At 41.2% G+C, this 22,301-nt stretch overlaps 1 protein-coding gene across 2 annotated transcripts in view; it reads right to left on the bottom strand.

Annotated features, from left to right (window-relative positions):
* The window catches only part of LOC136626146 (solute carrier family 2, facilitated glucose transporter member 9-like), a 79,010-nt gene extending 57,001 nt beyond the window's left edge, over positions 1–22,009 (bottom strand). The window contains exons 1-4 of one of the 2 annotated variants that reach the window (XM_066600950.1): positions 21,876–22,009; positions 18,684–18,762; positions 8,035–8,133; positions 3,679–3,839 (exon numbers count right to left, since the gene is read on the bottom strand). In XM_066600950.1, the coding sequence (XP_066457047.1) occupies positions 3,679–3,839; positions 8,035–8,133; positions 18,684–18,728 (305 nt within the window). In that variant the 5' untranslated portion in view covers positions 18,729–18,762; positions 21,876–22,009. Of the gene's footprint in view, positions 1–3,678; positions 3,840–8,034; positions 8,134–18,683; positions 18,897–21,875 lie in introns of those variants that run through there. The other variant, XM_066600949.1, reaches the window with a different exon arrangement.
* Between the last annotated feature and the right edge of the window lie 292 nt (positions 22,010–22,301).

Raw genomic sequence — 22,301 nt, 5'->3', positions numbered from 1 at the left:
CTTCTGGCAGCTTGATTCCATTCAGAGTAAATAGGCGGTTGCTCGTAGATGAACAACTGCCTGTTTATATGGGCCAAAAGTCATTTATAAGTCCCTGACAGTGTTTACCTGATTTTGTATATAATATATATATATATATATATCATACTAAAGGTCTGCAAGGCCACGGGTAAGCAGCTCATCTTCCTGGGTCCTGCTCTCGGTTCTCCTGGAAAACAGCTGAGTTTGGTGGGGAAGCTACAGCCAGCAAGAATTTTCCATTGGAATGGCCGCTGCAGATGAAATCTAGGATTCCAGGATGGCCATTCACATGTCTGCTATGAGTAAGAACACAATGTACGATGTTTGAAACGTGTAGGAATTTTCCATGTCTGCATTCCTGAATTTTTTAATCTGGGTCTAAATAAAGATGCTTTTTTAATCCTTAGATTTCAGTGCTGGATCTACCTTTTTGTATGTGGCACTCACATGAATGGCTGTCTTATAATACAAGGATCGCAAACCGTATGTCTGGACACAGTGGCTCTCACGTTTTGGTCATGAAGAAGGGCCCTCAGAAGGGGGTCGCGCTCGATGACATCCACATGTCCTAATAGAGTATAAGGAATGGGGGATGCCAACTCTTTTAAAACACCACCAAACTAAAACCATCAACCATGAGGAATCATAGCAATCAAATGAGTTTGAAATATGGCATATTTTGCTATTTTCAGCTATACTTTAAAACCTGTGACCCTTTTTAGAAATGTGTCCCATTGGTATTTTAAACATCTAGACCCCATATAGTAAAATTGTCAAGCCCACTGGGGTATTTCCTACAACTCTTGTCTTCCATCTGGTAACCTTATGTTGGTCAACTGGAGAGGGATCATACGATCGTTGTGAAGTTTCTTAATATTTTGTAGCTTCTAGAGGTCAAAAAAGCAAGATATATTGTAAACTTTTACTATATTTTCAGGTCCATATTACACATTTCAAGGATCCTTTGGCTATCTTTTTTCAAAGACCTTACACAGGACAAACCTTTGTGCATGGAGTTTATACATAGAGCTCTAAGTGCAAAAGTGCTTACAAAATTGGGCACAAGGCGTGACCTGTAGAAATATATAATTACATGAGATTGATGTTTGCCAAACTTCTCTGTTTATTTAAAAAAAAAAATGCATACTATATATATATATATATATATATATATATATATATATATATATAAAACACACACGTTTCAAGGCTGTCCAGACCTCTTCCTCAGTGTTTGCCGGGAACACACGTCTGGGTGCTGATGGTGTGCTTTAAGAGAAAGTTCGGCAAGTGATGATCTATTTCTACAGGTCGCTCCTTATACCCAATTTTTAACCACTTTTGCACTTGTTGTCTAAACGTCTACCCAGTAGGGTAGGACAGTACTCGGGGTCGACTGCACCTACTGTATATGGGGATTATCTTTCTATCCAAGAAAATGTTTTTTTTCTATCCATCACTTTTCAAAAAGAGGACATAGTTCTCAATTTCTTCTCTTATTTTTTCAGAGGGGTTGCTCCCCGATCATTTTACTATTTTGCTCATACACAGAGCTGCAGGTACTCTGTGTGCACATTATGGTGCTCCTTAATGGCAACATATTACGGAGATATTTTGCTCATAGACACAATGTTGCTAGGAGAGAATGTCTCCATTATATGGCATTTGATGGAACGCGGCTAATTTGTATTTCTTTTGGAGTCAAATGGATTAGAAAAAAATATTTGTATGAAATCAAAGTCATCCAAAGGTTCAGTATGGCTACACGCACTTCTCCGAAAGATGCCATAATACGGTCACGTTTATACGTCCTTGTCCAAGGTGCTCCATCGTTCTCTGATTCCACTTATACATTTTATCAACAGTAATGGTGTAATGTTAACTTATTACTATTTGAAGTCATTTTAATCTAGGAGGAAAAGAATTCCACCTGACAATAATATGATTATAAAACACACATAGAAAAGCCAGCTGATAAAGCCGTGTAAACCGTTATTATCTACAAGTGCAACCTCTTGCCATTAGCAGAAACCATTATGTAAATGAAGAGGCCTGGGTTAATAGTGTGAGAAAGTGGTTAATCTGGAATGGAAGATAGCAGGCAGCCTTGGATGAGGTTTGAAGTAAACTATATTCTGCTCCGGTAGTCACAATATGTTCCCATCATATACATAGCAATGCTATGCATTTTGAGGAACTTTGCTATCCCATGGATATTAATTGGTTATGTGTAATCAGTCCTGTGCGGGAAATAGCAAACCATTAATAAATCCTACGGAGATAAAAACTAAGAGTTCTTTTCACCATCCTGTTAACCCTTCTGTGATCGGCTCAGGGCCGAGATATAATAAGGCATTTCGGTAAATAGAAAAAATATGGATGCTGTGTCTTCTTATCTGGTTTATGCAGGCAGAATAATATACATTCAGTATCAACTAAAGAGGGTTTTAAGATAAAACCCACCATTATTGTTCTGGAAATGAAAATGTGACTGTTCCCAGCAAGAGAAACCAAGTAATCTTGTAGATATGATACCTTTTAATGGCTAACAAAAAAACATGATGTTATAGCGAGCTTTCAAACCTCTTAGGATCCTTCCTCAGGCGTAATGAAATAGATCCGAAGATATATATATATATATATATATATATATATATATATATATATATATATACACACACATACTTATGACAAGGCACAGACAGGGATGTGATTAATTTGCACGTAAAAGAATATCACATTAATCACATCCATGTCTGTGCCTTGTCATAAGTATGTATATATATATTCATGCCTCTTTGGATCTATTTCATTATGCCTGAGGAGGAACCCTGAGAGGTTTGAAAGCTTGCTATAACATCATGTATTTTGTTAGCCATTAAAAGGTATCATATCTACAAGATTACTTGGTTTCTCTTGGTGAGAACAATCACATTTTGCCCTACTGGCTAACACCGTACCAAACTTTTTTCGTTAAAGGAAATTTAAATGTAATAGGTGGTGGTTAATCTATAGCTTGCCAGCATCACTTTCGGGATATATTCAGTTTAGTAGATACTAATAGCAGTTGGTCGGCTTGGCCAGTCCTGGATAAATTCCCAATATATATACCAGCGGGATGCTATTTTGAAGGGTGCAAGGAAGCTCTAGTGGACAGCTAGGAGAGGGGTGCTTCTAAAATAAGTTGTTAAAACCCAGCACCAACTTGATAGATATAAACTTCATTATGGTATCTTTGAAAACAGTTCTGATGGCATTAATTGCCCTCTAGCGCCAGGAGGTAATTGATGTCACTCAGAACTGTTTTTAAAGATGCCATAATAAACTGGTAACTGCAGGTAAATTACATATGACGCTTGTTAAAGGGGTTGTCTAGTTTAGAAAAATCATAAACAACTTATTCCTCGTAGCATGTTCTATCTTTGGTGTTCATAACATACACATGCAAATTCAGCCATGGTCAGCCATCATTTTCCAATAGGACAGATAAGCAATTTGATAGACTACAGTTTACCATCATCCATTGTGAGCAATTGCGTGAAATAAAGTGATGGTCACCCTCAGTGGCCAAAAACGGCTATTTCAGATGACTATAAACTCGTGTATGGCTAGATTTAGGAACGCACAAGGAAACACAATAGGGAGGGTAAAGCTTACCGTCCAAACTTGGAGACCAGAACACCAACAAACAGAGATCCCAACATTCCACCAAGTGCAAACACTGACACCGTCAAGGAATACAAAATGGTCAATGGACTTGATTCAAGAGACTCTCCATATCTCTCCAACCAGGTGGCATTGTAGAATGCTTTAATGTGCTGGAAAATAATGAATCAGCGAATGTTAATGTATGAAAGTCTAATTAACTTCCAAATTGCTAGGAATCAGTCTTAAAACCAAATTAGAGCAAGTACAACTCCACGAAAGTAATAAATAATACAAATAATGTTTGGCTAGAGAACAGGTCATTGAGACTAAGTCATATAATCAGGAAGTGGCTTACATCCTGATTGACCATCATATTAATCCCTCTAAAGTTTTTACAAACAAGTGCCTCCACTTGACTCCATATTTCAGAGGTCACATTTATGAGAATGTATTAACTACATTTGTGATTGTTCTCAATAAGATAAACCAAGTAATCTTGCAGATATGACACCTTTTAATGACTAACAAAAATACATGATGTTATAGCGAGCTTTTGAACCTACACAGGGTTCTTCTTTAGGCTTAAATGGAATAGATCAGAAGAGGCATACATATTTACACACATACTTATGACAAGGCACAGACATGGATGTGATTAATTTGCACTTAGAACAATAACAGAACAGAATGAGCAGAAGAGTAAATACTTAATTAGTCCACTGATAAGGGAATAAAAGTTTTGTGCTCTCTGAATTTGTGTTAGGGTGTCACCAGGCCAGTGTGTTATCTGTGCTAGATTTCTCATATTCTCCACTGATGCATGAAGCTCCCTCCAAGGTTCATTTTGGTCTTGACAGTGTCAAATTATAAATTTGTACTCCCAAATTCTTCTGTGATGTTGTGATTTAAAATAGCCTTTTAATATAATAACATAGGTTGTATGTTGCGTCCATGACTAGAAAAATGCTTGGTCATAGGTAATTCTTTCTTTCTCTCTTTAATTGTGTGGCAATACGATCTCATCCTGGTTTTCAGTTTTTGTCCTGTTTCCCCAACATAATGCCCCCCAACAGGATACTCACTGCACAGGATCAGGTACACAACATAGGACGTGGAAGATGTGAATGTCCCGGGGATCTTGTAGTCCTGCTGTGTGTTGGGGATTAATATACTGGTAAGTACATGTAAGCAGGTCTTGCAGCTCTCCGTACATTGCAGGGATAAGTTCCTTTTTGTGTGTCAGAGGGCAATGCATTCCTGATTATAAAGTTCTTCAAATTTGGGGGTTGCATGTAACACAGAAGGGAAGGGTCTGGGAATATGGTTTTCAGATGGTCATCCTTGTGTAGGGTATAATGGACTTTCTTTGTGGTTTTTCTTAGTACCTCTAGCTATGAATTGTAGGTCACTACTAGAGGTACATGACCGTTTTTTCCTTCTCTGTGTATTGGAGTAGTTGATTCCTGGGTATCCTGGTGGCTCTGGTGATTTGGTCATCAATTGAGGTGGGATGGTAGCCCTGATTTAAAAATGTCCTTTTAGGATAGTATAGATGTTCCTCTCTGTCTGTTGGGTTTGAGCAGATATGGTTGTATCTGATGGCCTGCAGGAGATGATGGACTTTTTTAATGTGTTTAGAAGGAGAACTGTCCCATATGAGGTATGTGGGCCAATTAATTTGGTTTGTGGTATAGGGATGTTTGTATTGAGTTATTTGCGATTTTTATGGTGGTGTCCAAAAAGTTGATTTCTGTTTTTAAAGTAACTTAATGTCAGGCTTATAGTGGGTTGAAATGCATTGAATCTCTCATAGAATTTTATTAGTTCTTGATGGTGTGTTGGTCCAGTTGATTATGATGTCATCAATGTAGCAGAAGTAGGCCAATGGTTTGCTGGAGCCGGAGGCCAGAAAGTCACTCTCCAATTTTGCCATAAAAAGGTTGGCATATTGCGGTGCCATTTTAATGCCCATTGCGTTTCCAGTGAGTTGCAGGAATATCTCTTTGCCAAGGGAGAAATAATTATGTGTGAGGATGAATCATGTGAGTTATAACACTGATTCAGAGGCAACCCCATTGGTCTTAAGGTGTTCCTGGCAGGTGGTCAGTTCATTTTCGTGTGGGATGTTGGAGTATAAGGAGTCAACATCCATGGTGGCCAGGATGTTGCCATCAGGGGGGAAGACCTGCCATTGACAGTTTGTTCAGTAGGTCCGTGGTGTCCTGCAAGTAGCTGGTTGCATTTCTCATCAGTGGTTTGAGGACACCTTATACCCATTCTGAGATTTTTTCAGTGAGGGTTCCCACAGCTGAGATAATTGGCCTCCCCGTGTTGTCAGCTTTGTGTAGTTTGCATGTAGAATACTCCAATCCTGGGGTTCTCCAGTATCAAGTCCAAAAGTTTTGTGGAGCCCACAGACAGACTTCTGATGACCCTTCTTAATTCCCTCACATATTTTTGAGTTGAGTCTTGATCCAGTTTGGTGTAGTATCTGGTGTCCGTTAGCTGTTTGTCTGCTTCATTCATGTAATATTTGGTATGCAGAATTACTTCGAAAAGTTCTCCAGTTTGTTGTATGAGAGTCATGCTGCAGGCAACGCTAAATGAATAGAGGACGGAGGTAGCGGAAAACCTCTCCCTTGGAATCTTCAGTGCTGTTAAAGTGAGTTTCCCCCATTGTACACCTATCCTTTATATAACAGGTCCAAATGTCTTATAATATCTTTATAATTATATCAGTTGGGATTCCTTTTTCAAGACAGAGCTCAAAATTTCTGCAGTCACCACAGGTGGAAGCTAACTGTTGCAAGGGTTCATTTACTTATGAACCCTTTGGAATTACCTGAATTTATGCATATAATACTGATTATATGTGGTCTGAATTTGATGTATGTCAATATTATAGACGAACACAATCTACCCAAACTAATAACACACGAACAATGCGCTGTTCATAGCTTATATGGAGCACATTAAGTAAATATCCACAGTTGTATAAGGCCTTATTCCCATGAGCAATTGCAAGTTTAGTCAGAGAAATATTGATTTCAATGTGAGTGTATTTGTGTTTGACAGCAGTTTTTAATTCAATATTTGTGTTTTTAACATGCAAGTGTAATCCGTTTATCACGCCACTAGAAAAAACATAGAAGGCTGCCTATTTGATGCAGATTAAAAGTCCCATTGAAGTCAATGGGTGTGTGAAAAAATGGAGCGCACGCCGACTTGAATGGGTGATTCCGGTCCAAAAATCTAATTTAATAAGACTGTCTCAAAGTTAGGGCCCTTATACATGGAATGATTGTTGGGTGCAGAAGCGCCCAGGAGTCATCCCAGTTTAATCACTCCTGTGCTTTCACACAGGAGTAATGATTGCTCAGTGAATAGAGGTGAAACACACCGTAGAGCACTCTGGGTGCCCGCCTCCATTCACAGTGAACAGGCAGTCCTTCATAGATGAACGACTGCCTGTTTACACGTGCCAATTGTCATTGTGATTTTATGCTTGCCTAAACTGAATGATAAACAATATGCAAATTTATTATCGTTTGTCATTCAGTCGCTGGCAGCGGTTACCACTGAACGATTATCATTCTATTTAAACGGGCACTTATATTATACAAACTTAGACTGGACAAAATGCAGTAGATTTATCACAGTAGCTCCGCTGAATGATAAATCTGTCAAATTTTAAGACTGTCTAGTCTAAGTACAGACCACCTATTAGTTGGCTTAGTCCATGCCAAAAATTTTGCCAAAATTTTGCCATAATTTGTGGCAATTTTGGCACCGTTTAAGCCACACACCCTTTTAGACAAGTAAATGCCGTACAAAGCACGTGAGACTGTTTCCTGGCAAAATTTACTCCAGAAAACTATCATATTTTGAATAGTAAATAAACCCCACTGACTTTCATGGGTCGGAGTTCTGTCCAAGATCTGTCAGTTTCAAACTCGGAAAAAGCTAGAACGTTACCCTTTATTTACATGGCTGCTAGCGAGTCGAGCCTGAAACTCTCGGGCACAACTCACTTGCACAGACCACGGACACCACGTCCGTGTTCTGTGCGATGCGCAGGATACTGCACATTTGCTGTTCTATTCTTGAAACCTGCACAAAAATAGAGTATTCTGTGATTCTTCCGTCTTGCAGCATCAAAGCAAGAAAAAAAAATCACCCTTCTAAGTAGACCTATTGCAAACAATGGGGTCTGTTTTTGTGCGTCTCACAATGCATAAAGCTTGCGTGTACATACGGCCTTAAAATCGTCTGTGTGACTAAGACCCGAGTGTATATATCCTGTAGACGTCTTATTCCTTACTCTCAAGCAATAGGCAGTACCAGCACATTAATCTTTATTCTTACCTCTGATGGAGAATTCACCACTGCTAAATTGTAACCATAAAGCATTGACGACCCAAATGAGGAGAGCAGCGAGACGGCCAACAAAGGAAATGTCAGATGCTAAAAAAATAAACAATAGTCATAAAGGTAAAATAAAGATCAAACACAGAAAAAATAGCATTAACATAGTAAATGTGAGCTTCACTGTACTTGAACATAAATATCACGCATCCATGCCGAGGTATGCAGTTAAACAGGGGCGTAACTATAGGGGATGCAGGGGATGCGGTTGCACTCGGGCCCAGGAGCCTTAGGGGGCCCATAAGGTCTCTCTTCTCTATATAGGGAACTCATTACTATGAGTAAAGCATTATATTTGGGGGCCCTGTTACAAGTTTTGCATCGGGGGCCGGGAGCTTCAACTTACGCCTCTGCAGTTAAATACACGTATACGGCATTACTGCTCTGTAGTTTGTTTACATTTTCATATGCATACACAATTTAATCACAGTGCGCATGTCCGTGTGCATGTGATACGTGACCATGTGCAGTGCACACTCAGCCATACACAGTCTCTTCTGGCAGGTCTGACCTCTGGTCCATTTCACTTTTTTCCTGCACAAAGCACTCCTGAGTAACCGCTATGTAAGGAACCACAATACAGCACCAGTCAACTAGAACCCTATCAGTAGAATGGATTAGGTTCCTCACACACAATTATTTCTCCTTTGGCAAACAGATATTTCTGCAACTCACTGGAACCACAATGGGCAGTAAAATGGCACCGCAATATGCTAAGCTTTTCATGGCAAAACTGGAGAGTGACTTTCTGGCCTCCTGCTCCAACAAACCATTGGCCTACTTCCGCTGCATTGATGACATCATAATCATGTGGACCCACACCGAACAAGAATTAATAAAATTCCACAAGAGATTCAATGCATTCCACCTCATCATAAACCTGACATTAAGCTACTCGTATACCTAAATCAACTTTTTGGACACCACCATAAAAATTTCAAACAACTCAATACAAATATCCATATGCCAAAAAGCAATTGATCAACCCAAATACCTCAGATGAGACAACTTCCACCCTAAACACATCAAAGAGTCCATTGTCTACAGCCAGGCCATAAAATACAACCGTATCTGCTCAAACCAAACAGAGAGGAACATCTATACCATCTTAAAAGGACATTTTTAAATCAGGGCTACCATCCCACCTCAATTGATGACCAAATCACCAGAGCCACCAGGATACCCAGGCATCAACTACTCCAATACAAGGAGAAGGAAAGAAACAATCGTGTGCCTCTAGTAGTGACCTACAATCCGCAACTAGAGGTACTAAGGAAAACAGCAAAGAAACTCCACTATACCATACACAAGGATGACCGTCTGAAAATTATATTCCTGGACCCTCTGCTTCTGTGTTATAGGCAACCTCCAAATTTGAGCAACTTTATAATCAGGAGTGTATTGTCTCCATCAGACAAAAATGAACTTATCCCTGTAATGTGAGGAGCTGTAAGACCTGCTCACATATACTGACTGCAGAGAGGATACAAATCCCTAACACACAGCAGGACTATAAGATCCCCGGGACATTCGCATGTTCCACATCCAATGTTGTGTACCTGATCCTGTGCAGTGAATGTCCAGTTGGGAGCCTTTATGATAGAGAAACAGAACAGAAACTGAAAGCCAAGATGAGATCTCATTGCCACACAATTAAACAGAGAAAGACAGAATTACCTGTGACTGAGCATTTTTCTAGTCACAGACACAGCATAGAACATATGAAAGTTATGATACTGAAAGGCAATTTGAAGTCACAAAGCCATAGAAGAATTTGGGAATACAAATTTATACACAACTTTTGACACTTTCAATAGAGGGTTGAATTATTAATGAGCATTAATACGTGACTGGGAGGTATGAGACATCTACAGCACAGATAATACTGCTGGCCTGGTGACCCCCTAACACTAATTCGGGGATCATAAAATCTTCACTCCCTTATCAGTGACTTTTTAAAGATGTTTGTATTTCTGTTGTCGTATTCTTTTAAGTGCAAATGAATCACATCTATGTCTGTACCTTGTCATAAGTATGTGTGTATAAATATCCATGCCTATTCGGATCCATTTCATTTAAGCCTGAAGAAGAACCCTATGTTGGTTTGGAAGCTCCCAGTAACATCATGTATTTTTGTTAGCCATTAAAAGGTATCATATCGACAAGATTATGGGGATTTTCAGCAGTGAAACGTTTACAGACGGTTTCAATTCAGAATCGTTTCACTGGGATACTTCTATTTTTTTTTTTACGACTATTAAATACATTATTACCGGTAAGCGGTACAGGGGTCGTCAATTTATATATTTTTGTTAAACAGCCTGCCTTAAACCTAATATGAGAAAATAATTTACATATTTTTCAGTAAATTTTATAAGGAAACGTCCGTCTGTTCACAGTTCCCTCATTCAAAATCAGCTATTTGCCAGGCGTGCCTGGTGCAGTTTGTGCTGAGCAACGCATTCTTTAAGGGGCTCGGTCTGATATCACAACCCCTTTAAGTTTTCACTTCAGTTCATCAGGCTGCTTTTTACCTTTCTTCCATACTGCCGCCCCTACTATGCTCTGATAATACATGGTGTGGTGGTAATATTGGTTGTTGATAATATTGGAGTCAGTATTTATCACTGTATGGAGGGAATATTTATTTAGTCATAGTATTTGAAACCTGAAATGTACATGAATATTTTTTTTTTCGTGAAGTCCTACAACACCCCTGGAAGTACTAGAGTTCAGCGCTGCAGCATTCTGCATGCCGCCTCCGGAATATCTTGGATCTGACTGTTTGGTAATGCGGTATTTTGATATTTGGGGCTCCATGTCTAATTTTGCCCAGGGCCACACTTTCTGCATTTTGGTTATAAATCCTCTATGAAAGGGGCCTCATTACACATGCTGATGACATAACAATATGATAGGCCAGAAATATCCTATCAGGCTGGTTTCAGACAAAAATGCACCTGTAATACGGTTGAGTATCCCGGCCTAACAATGGGTCGGTCTCCTGACCCAGATTCAGAGCATCATAGATTTCTATAAAGCTATGAGTTCAGGTCAGGAGTCCCACAGTCGGGCCATGACACTCATCTGTATCATGGTCTGTAATATGCTCATGTGAAATTGGCTTTAAGGTCCAACACCTTTGAGGCTGATCAATTGTTGGAACTTGGTGACACCAGTACTAAAAGTGCTACTCCCCTTCAGCTTCTGATAGTGTTACTTGACGAGACCATATGTAAGGGGTTACATTAAGGGCTTAAAATGTTGCCATGCAGATGGACTGCACCAAATTGTGGTGCAGTCGAACTGAGCATGCTTAGTAAGACCTTTCTAGAGATTGGAGCCCTGCTTATAAAGGGGACCTTTTTGTGCAGAGCACAGTAGAAAGAAAGTGCCGAGCAGAGTGAGCTGGAGGTGCTGCTGAGCCTGAGAGAGCTGAGGAGCCGCTGCTTGTGAGGGGAAGCTGCTGAGAAGGACAATGACCAGAGACTGCCTGGTGTTTGGAGGCAAGAGAGAGAGAGCCAGCGTTGTGACCTTGACAGCGACATGGTTTAATAGGAATCATGGTGGAGAGGAGCATTGGGTCAGTTGAAGCAAGTAATCCCACGTGAGATATTGTAAGTGAGGCTTGCCTCAATCTGACAATAGCTGTGCACACCAAGGAAAGAGTTAAAGGCAGAGTGTTAGCAGGCCTGCTATAGGAAGAAAGGGCTCTTACTGCGGACACTAACAGTGTGCAAGTTTCTGATGCAAAAGGGCAGAGGAAAGTGTCCGTTTGCTGGAGATGCACACATATTAAGCTGTGGGAGCTGCTACACCTGGTCAAAACCTGTGTGAATACAGGACTCATTTCTGGACTTGTGATGCTTATATTTTTAGGCTGGGAGGGTCAGCCTACTAGTCAATAGTGAGGGATATTTATGTTGAGTTAGAGCCGGATAGGTAGACCTCTTTTTGTATTTTTACCGTAAACCCCTGACATCTGTACTGCTGCACCTCAAACCAAGAAAAATAAACATCATTTTGAGTTTGGAAGTCCCATGTTCAGACTGCCTGGATTAAAGGTGTGACCTGTGGTGTATATCCTGTGTGATCCCAAGCTAATCCCCTTCACATTATCCTGAATCCTGTGTTGTACCACCACCCTTGACACATATGGCCTCCAAAAAAATGCATCTACCACGGCACTACTCCTTGGTAGTTTATTTTCGACCATGGATGATGGATTTGGCATCTCATAAAGCCCTTCCCATTGTATATCCCTACATGATCAGAGAATGTTCTCCCACATACAGGATCTCCGCTATTCGCTGTACATCACGGACTGTACCAGTCTGCTGGCAGCTGCGCTCACAATGAATTATGCACATCGCCGGTCCAAACTTGTGTAACTAATTAAAAAGCAGTCTTTGTGGACCAGTATAAGTGCTGCGTTATGTGCTGAACTATGTTTACTGCTCCACCTTGGTCTACAACAGTACTACCAGCGCATTTTTTTTGCCAACAACGGGAAAAGATTGCAGGAGAGGAAAATATCCACTACCATATAATAATAATTTGTCAGTAAAAGACATCTGCCCATTTTTTTGTTAAATCGTAAGCAAAATGGCCGTAGCGAACGGCGATCACACTAGACTGAAAATAATTTTCTTAACCCCCCCCCCCCCCCGTTGTGTAAAAATTGGAAAAACCCTGCTGAAAATGTCACTTTTTTATTGCAGATTTTGAATTTATGTTTCACGTAAATATATTTGGCGCAGAGCTCAGTCGTCTCAAGTACATTTTTAACCCCTTAATGTCACAACTAATTTTAGTCAGTAAATTGTTGCTGGGGCAATGGAAAAAAAGTTATTTCATCATTGTTTTTTGGGATTTATTTTTATGGCGCTCCCCTTGTGGTATAAATATTATGTTAACTTTATTCTAAGGATCCTTACGATTATAACACCATCATACTTAGAGATTTTCTTATGTTTTACCACTTTTGCACAATATAAACAATTTTTTTCACAAGCTTTTTTTTCAATATTTAAAGCCTTGTGTAAGAGGGAAAGGTTTTTACATTTTATTTTCTGTAAAAATGTTTGGATTTAAGTTTAGCAGTGATTGCAGCATCTACAGGGTAAAACAGTGTGGATGAGTGAGCAGATGAGCATGTCCTCATCATTTCAGTCCTTTTCTGGAAAAGAAAGACCCTCATATGTGACAACCAGAGAGCAAATATGCTTCCTAAATGATGGAGTGTGAAAACATGAACGAAACTTCATGTTACCCCTCTCCTTGCAAATATGCTCTACTGAAGCCTTGTTCCCCTCCTTCTACACATAATGACTGGAAAGTGACAGCTTTCCTGACCCCACTTCAAACGGCTGTAGCTCCAGTTCTGTAAGAGCTACTAACATGCTTTTGGTTTGATTTGAAAACCAAGAATCTTAGCTATAGGATTTCTGTGGCCTTGATAGAACTGGAGCTACAGTTGTTTAAAGTAGATCGAGTTCTGTCATTTTCCTGTAGAATGAACAGAGCTCACCCTAAAGTGCTGGGGGGTTTCGGCGCTTCATGCACACAGTCATAATACAGTTACATTTTGTACAGAGCCATAATGTGGTGCCATAGAGGTGCAAGATGTCTTACTGTACCCCCAATTTCATATTGTAGGTTATAGGGTAAGTAGCTCCAGGTGCTACTTTGCCCTCTGCGTCCTCTGTTAAGAGGTCCATTGATATATGTCTGCCAGTAGTGATGTTAGTACATATACTTTTTACCATAGTGAAGCCCCATAAAAAAGATTATAAATTATGCAACATCTAATCCGACTGCCATGTCCTTCCATCTCCTAACAAATACTTCACTAGAACTAATAGTGTGGAATGCTGTGTTTTCATTTCTGAAATTTAAAAAAATGGAAATCAAGCAGAACAGAATTCAACTGAGCATAAGTGAAGCTCAAAAAATCACACTGAAATCAATTCGACCTAAAACAACCATTTTTCGGGGGGGGGGGGGTAGTTTTATGACTTTCTAATATATACAGACAGAGGGTAAAAACCTATACAGGACTAGCCGGAACTAGTTATGCTTTCAGCAGAGAGATCTGTATTCAGCCTGGACAATGCTCTGTGAGCTAAATGTACATAAGCAACCCAAATTTCTCTATTAGGGATGCTTCACACGAGCATTTTATCGCGACTATTTTGCTGCAATAAAGCGCCAGCCGAAAAACGCGACCATCTGAACCACTGGATTCCAATGTACTTGTTCAGATGGGCAATTTTCTGGTACATAAAATTGGCCATTCGCTTTTACGGTGACTGGAAAAGATAGGTATGGACCTATCTTTTGCCGGAATATGCTAACTGGTCCCATAGACTCCTATGGGAGCTGTCGGAAAACGGAGGAAGCTTAGCAGCGGCTCTGCTAAACTACCTCCTTCTTTCCGCCCCTTGACAGCTGCCGGCAAAGGGAGGGGGCAGAAGATTAGCGCACTAGCTCTGAGCTTCTGCCCCGTACCACTCCATCCCCTTGCCGGCAGGCGGCAAGGGGTGGAGAGGGGGTTGGAGTTTAACACATTAGCTCCAGTCCCGCCCTTTCTCTTTGCCAACAGCCGGCAAGGGTCAGAGAGGGGCAGGGAGTTTAGCTAAGCTAAACTCTCTTCCCTTGCCTGATGGTATTTTGGGGTGTGACGTATACACGCCGCAGTCCAGCCGTCTGAATGAGCGTTAAAAAAGGAGATAGTTGCGGTTGTCTCTCATTCATGCGATTTTCGGCCGCGAAGCAGGCGGATGAAAATTGCAGTGCCCATGTAAAGGAGCCCAGAAGCTGCTTTCACATCTGCATTGAGGATTTCAGCTTCCTGCTCTGTTCAGTGAGCACGAAAGAGGTTCCCCTGGCTACTCAGGTCCGTCTTATGATGGAACTGAACAGTGCAGAACGGAGCCTATTGACTATAATGGGGTCCGTTCGGTTTCTGCCCAGCTGCCTGACATTTTACCGGAAGAAAAAGTGCTGCATGCAGCACTATTTCTTCCAGTATTTTGTGCCGGATCTGTGACAGAGCCTCCAAATGGTGGTTCCAGCACAGATGTGAAGCCACCCTTAGTTTCCTACATTGTATTGTAGCAGTCTGGAGTCCAGGCTATTGATCTTTTAGAGCATTGTCTACACTGGATACAATTGTATCTACTTTGGCTATATCATGTTTGCAACCTGTGAATATAAACTCCAGTGCTCTCATTCAGCGAACCAATATCTTGCAAATTGGGGGAAATGGAAACACAACGTATATGAGAAAGTTGTAGAACTTTTCATTTACACAGTAATTATGCCTGACTTATATAAATAAGTCTGCATTTTTTTTAACCAGAAGTCACTTATTACAGGGTGGGGAATGTTCTCCATACACATCACATGCATAGTATTAAGGAGCAGCATGATGTACCGCAGCACTGACACATCCACATGCCGAAAGTAATTGATTTACAAACTTCGTCTGGAGATTATATAAAGGATTAAAACCAACTCCTGGCTTCTGGTGCATTCACACATCTGTGCTTTATTTCATTATTTAGTCATTAATTGCTATATAAAGACCAGCTACACACAGGAAGCGGTTTTCAGGGAACTGCTGACCTTATGCCGGCTGCTAAATAATACCGCTACTATTGGGGGTATGTTCAGATTAACTGCAGCAATGCCACAGGGTGAAGCCCACGTAGAAGAACCCAACCTACTGCATACAGAAAGTTTTCACTTCTCTAGATGTTCAGAATCACAAGAGTGAAAAGATTGCAAAGATTGCAATAGGGAATAATGGGCGATTCCTTTACGAGATATCGCCCAAAAAGAGGGCATGCAGCACAGCTGCAAGCGAAAAATCACTCGTGAAGACAAGTATTGAAATCAATGTGTTATTTACACGCCCAAGTTCTGTCCGTATCGCTACGGGATGGAACTCCTGTGTGGATGCACCCTTACAGGGTTTTTTGGGCCGTGTTGCTTAATGGACCGTCTTGTTTTGTTTGGTTACACAGCTACCATGAGACTTTGCAATGAGCTTTGGCTGACTCGATTTACAGTATTATGGCCTTTTGTGATGACGATCATATACTTGAAGTATCTGTATGCTAAATGGGTTTTGTAAACCGATAAGAAATTGTTTCCCTTTCTTTGTAGCTGTTTCTTTAAAATTTATGAGCCCCCCAGTTGCTGGATGAGTGACATATGGATGCAGAATGGGAACTTCGGAGGTGGGTCTTGTCATTACTTGGAAACCACCACCATTATAATTCTCTGCGGAGTAGCGGAAGCAGTTGTATTGACGCAGGAGTTGGTGGTCCTGGCAGAAGGGAACTATTGGTACTCCCAACAGCTACCAAATGTTCTACAGGCTGGCGTTCGTGACCCGGGTGGTGTTACAGAAGACCAAAGTACCAAGCAACCTAACCAAGTAAAAACTACACTGCTTGTGAGCGAGCACTGCACCAACAGTCATCAAGTCCCATATGGAGTGATCCTGATTACTCATTGTCAGAGTTCTGATGTTAGCTTGCACAAATAAAATGTTACTGTTGTAGCAGAAGATTTGGTTAGTTCATAGAGAGGATCGGACACGCTCCCAGTGTGATCGGGTCTTCGTTCTGTGCTTCCCAGTAGTGGTAGTGCGCAAAAGAGACAATGCAGAGCCCTCTGTCTCACCATTGGGGAAGTCTATACAGGGAGTGCTTGAGGGGTAAAATTTCTCCTTAAAGGAGTTTTCCAGGGAAATACTATTAATGACCTATCATCAGGATAAGTCATCAATAGTTGATCGACCGGGGTCCCGAGCGACGGACCCCAACCAATTAGCTGTGTGGGCGCATGCTGTCAGTGCTGCAAATACACAGAGGTGGGAGTGAAAACCTCCGCGCTGACCTCCGTGTAGTGGCTGGTGCTTGTAACTGCAGGCACGGCTCTCATTGATTTCTATAAGAGCCGTGCCTGCAGTTACAAGCGCTGGCCACTACATGGGAGGTTGGCGCGGAGACTTCCACTCCAAATACACATAGGTCGGAGCAGAAGCTTTCAAGCCGACCTCTGTATAGTGGCCGGTGCTGACAGCATGCGCCCGCTCAGCTGATTGGTCGGGGTCCCGAGCGACGGACCCCAGACTATCAACTATTGATGCTCTAGCCTGATGGTACTGCAGGTCATCAATAGTATTTCCCTGAAAAACCCTTTTAAGGAAAGTGTGAGGAGACTTATCAGGCCATCTATGCTCGTCTTGGAAATTTATGTAAATAGGAAGATGGAACAATGCCTCTACAGCGCCATTTTTAGGGATTGGATCTAACGCAGAAGCAGGTTTCTATTATTACTGCCAGATTTGTGACAGTTATTATTGCAACAAAAACTGTTTATTATGCAATTAATTGCTGAAAAAACGCCAAAGCATCAAAACATGGAATTTTTGAAGAAAAAAAAATTGTGAAACCAGCCCAAGTGGGGACATTTAGGGTGACTTCACACATCGCCAACTTTTGACTGCGGATTTCACACTGATAATGTACAGAACAACGTAAGTGAATAGGATTTTAACAAAACCATCCACTTTCTGTGTAAAAGTCCACAACGGAGGAGAGTCTTGCTGCAGATTGTCTAGCCCAACGCGTGCTCTGATTGTTGTGGAAATGGCACGGATTTGCACCGTGGAGTTCAGTCATTGCAATTCAGTGAGCGAATTCCATCCGCAAGAGGATTTTGGTGCTGATTTTATGCGTGATAACGCCTTGTACGATTTGGGTTGTGACACGGGCAGAGGATTGCACAGATTGTGCTTTAGCATCTCATTAGGGTTCCTACACATGGCCATACGTTACTTGCGTCCAACAGTCTCAGACGCAACTTGCATCGAACAGCCCACAGCCCCATATCCACATGCTCTGCGAGACCCGCAATACAGACTAGAATAGAACATGCTAAGATTTTTTTTCATGCGTGTTATCAGCCTGCCCGGAAAAACACCCATATCTATAGCCCAATTGGTTATAATAGGTCCACGTGCCATCCATGAAATGCACAGACCGAATATACGCCCCCGTGCAGGAGCCGTTAATCCGGGGCTAAACTGGTGCAATTATCAATCTAATATTTTTGTAGAGCGCTATTACATGTAACATATTCCTAGGGGGTCACATGACCGCACGTGTTCATGTACTTTAATGCAATAGTTTAAAAAAGAAAGTAACAATTTTTGGATTTTTTTTATGCAGATCAGATGCAATTTTTTGACATTGGGGTTCTATTAAAATTTCATGCAATGAACATTATTATAATGTGGTTTTAAATCATTATTAATTGCCCGTAATTCTATGGTGCAGCAGAATTGCATGCGATAACTTGCTGAAGTACAAAAGTCACTTCTTTCAATGCACATACAACGAAACATCACAGCAAACAAACAGTAGCCTAAAGCGACTGTTCCCAGGATCGTGCTATACAGCCCTGTGCGCACGTAGAAGCAGCAGCAGCACACAATGCAATACATTAGTAATAATAGGCCCATTATAATCTGGCCACAGGCTGTACGGCTCAGCAGCATTAGGAGGACTTACCCCGGCTATATGCTTTGCACCGAAGGATTTCTTGTGGTTATCCATTTACAATGAAGGAACTGTCACTCACACGGAACTTCTTGGAAGTAAATAAATAAGAAAAACTTTGCACATTAAAAACTTTAAAAATTGCCAAAAAAGACTAAAAATGCTGTTACTAAATGTACATGTTGTGGAGAATGAGGCAGCCTTCACCTCCTCTTTAATAACCAGTCTTCATCAGATTGGAAGGCTGTGGAGAAAGGCAGGACTCACATGATTTGGATTTTTTAAGGAGGAAATGGGAATCAATTTGTCAGACTAAAGTTTTTTTCTTTCTGTTATACTAGAGGCTGCGTAGCTTCATGGAGGGAGAGTCACATGCGAGGGGGCCTGATGTGCTCCATGCTGGCTGCACTGCTAATAGTAAGAGATCCCCCAAGATAAAGAAAACTATTTCTGCAGCCGGAAGGAAATGTGTCATCAGACCTGTTAAAAGGCCTGTTGCGTAAATCAAATTTTATATTAAGCATACTTTTTATGGATTTTTGGTGCTTTTTTTATATCACTATCTACATTATGAAAAACATCCTGAAATCCTGCAGTTTTCACTCTGGCCACTAAGCTAATAGTAGTCTGAAACTTCCTATTCTGTAGAGATCACTTCTCAGCAGTCATCTCGTTATTATCACAGGCAGGATTATAATGAAAGGCAACACCTATATACAGATAACACAGGATCCGCAATTCACAATAGATGATGGTCACAGCTCACCTCCTCCCCATACAATGACCTCTGCACAGGTCACAAAGCATGCCTAGAGCATGCTGCCATAGAAGTCAATGAACAACTCCAGACTACAGGCATCTATGGTTCATGTAGCTGATGTAAAGCATAGCTTTAAGGACTTATTTAGATTGACGTATATCGGTCGCGTTTTCACGCCCGACCGATGTACGCTGCCCCTCCCTGCAAGGGGAGGAGGTGGGACAGGATTGGAGCTAGTGCACTGAGCTCCGTTCCCTCTCCACTGTTTGCAATGGGAGGAGCGGGGCTGGGTGGAACTTAGCCCCGCCCCCATTCTGCTCCTCCATCGCAAACAGTAGCAAGGGGCGGGGTTTAATGCACTAGCTCCTATCCAGTCCCGCCTCCTCCCCTTGCAGAGAGGGGAAGCATATATCGGCTGGGCGTGAAAAGTCGACCGATATACGTCCATCTGAATAAGCCCATAGGATGGCTTCCCACAAATGTAAACATATTAGCAAGCGCCTGAGCTCTGCATATTTGCTAAAAAGAAAGATGGTTTTTTGTGCACGCATCAAAATATTTCAACGTACTTTTTGCGCCCACAAGGCATGTTCATTTGCAGAAGGCAAACAAATATGCGCCAATTGAAATGGCTAATTACTCTTAATCAATTCCAGATGTGATCTTTTTCCTGCGCAAATATACAGTATGTCACACATCTCCTTGCACATTGCATGCACATTTGCGTACCTTCCATTGACTTCTATGAGGACCTTTGGTGCGCAAATATGCAGAAAAATAGTGCATGTTCTATTTTTTTTTTGCCTGATCAAAATGAACGCGCAAAATATAGAAATGTTAACGAACCCATTGAAATCAGTGGGTTCTATATTCTGTTTATTGTATGTGCAAATATGCCTGTGTGAAGCCGACCTAAATGCTGTTGACTGCAGTTCAAGTAAGATGGCCGACCTCGTAATTAAGTAAAAAAAATAGAAATTTAAAAAAAATTTAGGGAGTAAAAACAGATTAAAATTGTATCTAGTTTTAAGTAGTTAAAACCTATGTAGGGGTAAACAGTCCCTTTAAGTATTGTAGATTCGTCTGTTCCCATAAACATCAGGAATTGGTAGTGCATGAGTGCGTGATATTTCCAAGTGCAGGATGTGGCCGTTTGTTGTGCATTTCACATTTCCCCATTGTGTACATTTCTGCTATAATTAATGCTGGCATAGATTATACATAAATCTGTGGGTCCTGGTGACCACACCCCACTCAACAAGCTCCACCCACCTTTTCTGGTAGGTGCAGAGAGAAGAAAAGTCCCGATATTTTGCACAAATATCTGCTTGTGCAAGAATTGGCAACTATTTTTTACTCCAGAGACTGGAATTCAAACTCACAGAAAAAGAAGCCAGATACAAGGTATATACTACAGGGAAGGCTCAATCGCCATGTACCCCAATAGCATGCAGCAAGACAGATTCCAATCTGGCATGCTGCATGCTATTAGAGTGCATGGCGATTGTGCCTACCCTGTAGTATATATCTTGTGTCTGGCTTTTTTCTCTGTGAGTTTGAATTCCAGTCTCTGGAGTAAAAAAAAGTTGCAAATTCTTGCACAAGCTGTCTTTGTACATTTTTCTCACCTCTGTGATTTTATGTAGAGACTGAAATTAACCCTTTCCAATCCACTGTCTGATATCTAAAGACATTCTGATTGAAGGCTGTACAGCTTTCGATGTCGGAAGATGTCCGGCAGGGTATTCTTACTGTATATTACTGGACGCTTTGTTGTCGGGGGCCTCTCCAGCATGTCCCATACCGCAGGACTGACTCTAGCCAGCAGAAGGCGCCATTATATAATGCCGGAAAGAGAAAACCCCCTAGGAAACCCTGAATCCAAAATTGGATTGCAAAGGTTTAAAGCCATAATAAATGTGCCCCAGTACGTTTCTAGACTGTGGAAGAAAACCCATGTAAACATGGGGAGAATATACAACCCCTGTACTGGAGGTTCCCTCAGCTAGATTCGAACCCATAGCTTTTGGATGTCGAATACATGGCTCATTCATTATTTCATGCTGATCAGCTTTTTTTGTCAGCATTTCTGTGAGGGGAGCACTAATGGGTCCTCATTACTGTGTAAGGGCATTATTACTGTGTACCAAATGAGGAAGGTACTATGAAAGTCTGTATGACACAAAGGGTCACTATATGGTTGCTGCAATACGTTTTAAGGACACTGTGTGGCACCATTTTTGCAGCAGTAAGACTCTGTTAAAGGAGGCAGCAGGATAGGCAAGTTTGTTTTGAGCAGTGTTTCCAAAACTCCAGTCCTCAAGACTTCCCTAACAGGTCAGTTTTTCAGGATTTTCATAGTTTTGCACAGGTGATATAGTTAGTGTCAGTGCCTCAGACATTGCCACAGATGTTCTCTATATAGGATATCCCCAAATCCTCACCTGTTGGGGGTTGCGAGGACTGGGAATACTGGTGTAGAGAGTGGCTAGTGTGATAGAAAACTGAAAAGCTGAAGACTTCTGGTCAGCAAACTCTGCAGAGGGCAGGTCATGGACGGGAGAAGTTATCGTGGCAGTCTGGGCGGAATGGAGAGGAAAAAAAAAAGAGAGAATGAACACCTCCAATGAGAGAAGCACAGTACTTTATGATTCAGGTTTATGTAAATAAGTTCACTAAGCAATTTAAGCAAGAACAACTGATGAGGTGACAAAACAATACTGTGACAAAGAGATATAGTAAGATGCAATACATTTCAAGTGGTATAAAATATTACTTAGCTTCAAGTTCTTGGGCGTTTGTATTGTTGAGCAGCAATAGTCGGGATGTAGGAAGAGATGATAAGGACCCTCTGTCTACACACATCAGCA

This window comes from Eleutherodactylus coqui, chromosome 4 (assembly GCF_035609145.1).
Source record: "Eleutherodactylus coqui strain aEleCoq1 chromosome 4, aEleCoq1.hap1, whole genome shotgun sequence".
Classification (NCBI taxonomy): domain Eukaryota; kingdom Metazoa; phylum Chordata; class Amphibia; order Anura; family Eleutherodactylidae; genus Eleutherodactylus; species Eleutherodactylus coqui.
Note: the sequence above shows the minus strand (reverse complement) of the source record. Positions and strands in the feature narration are given on the sequence as shown.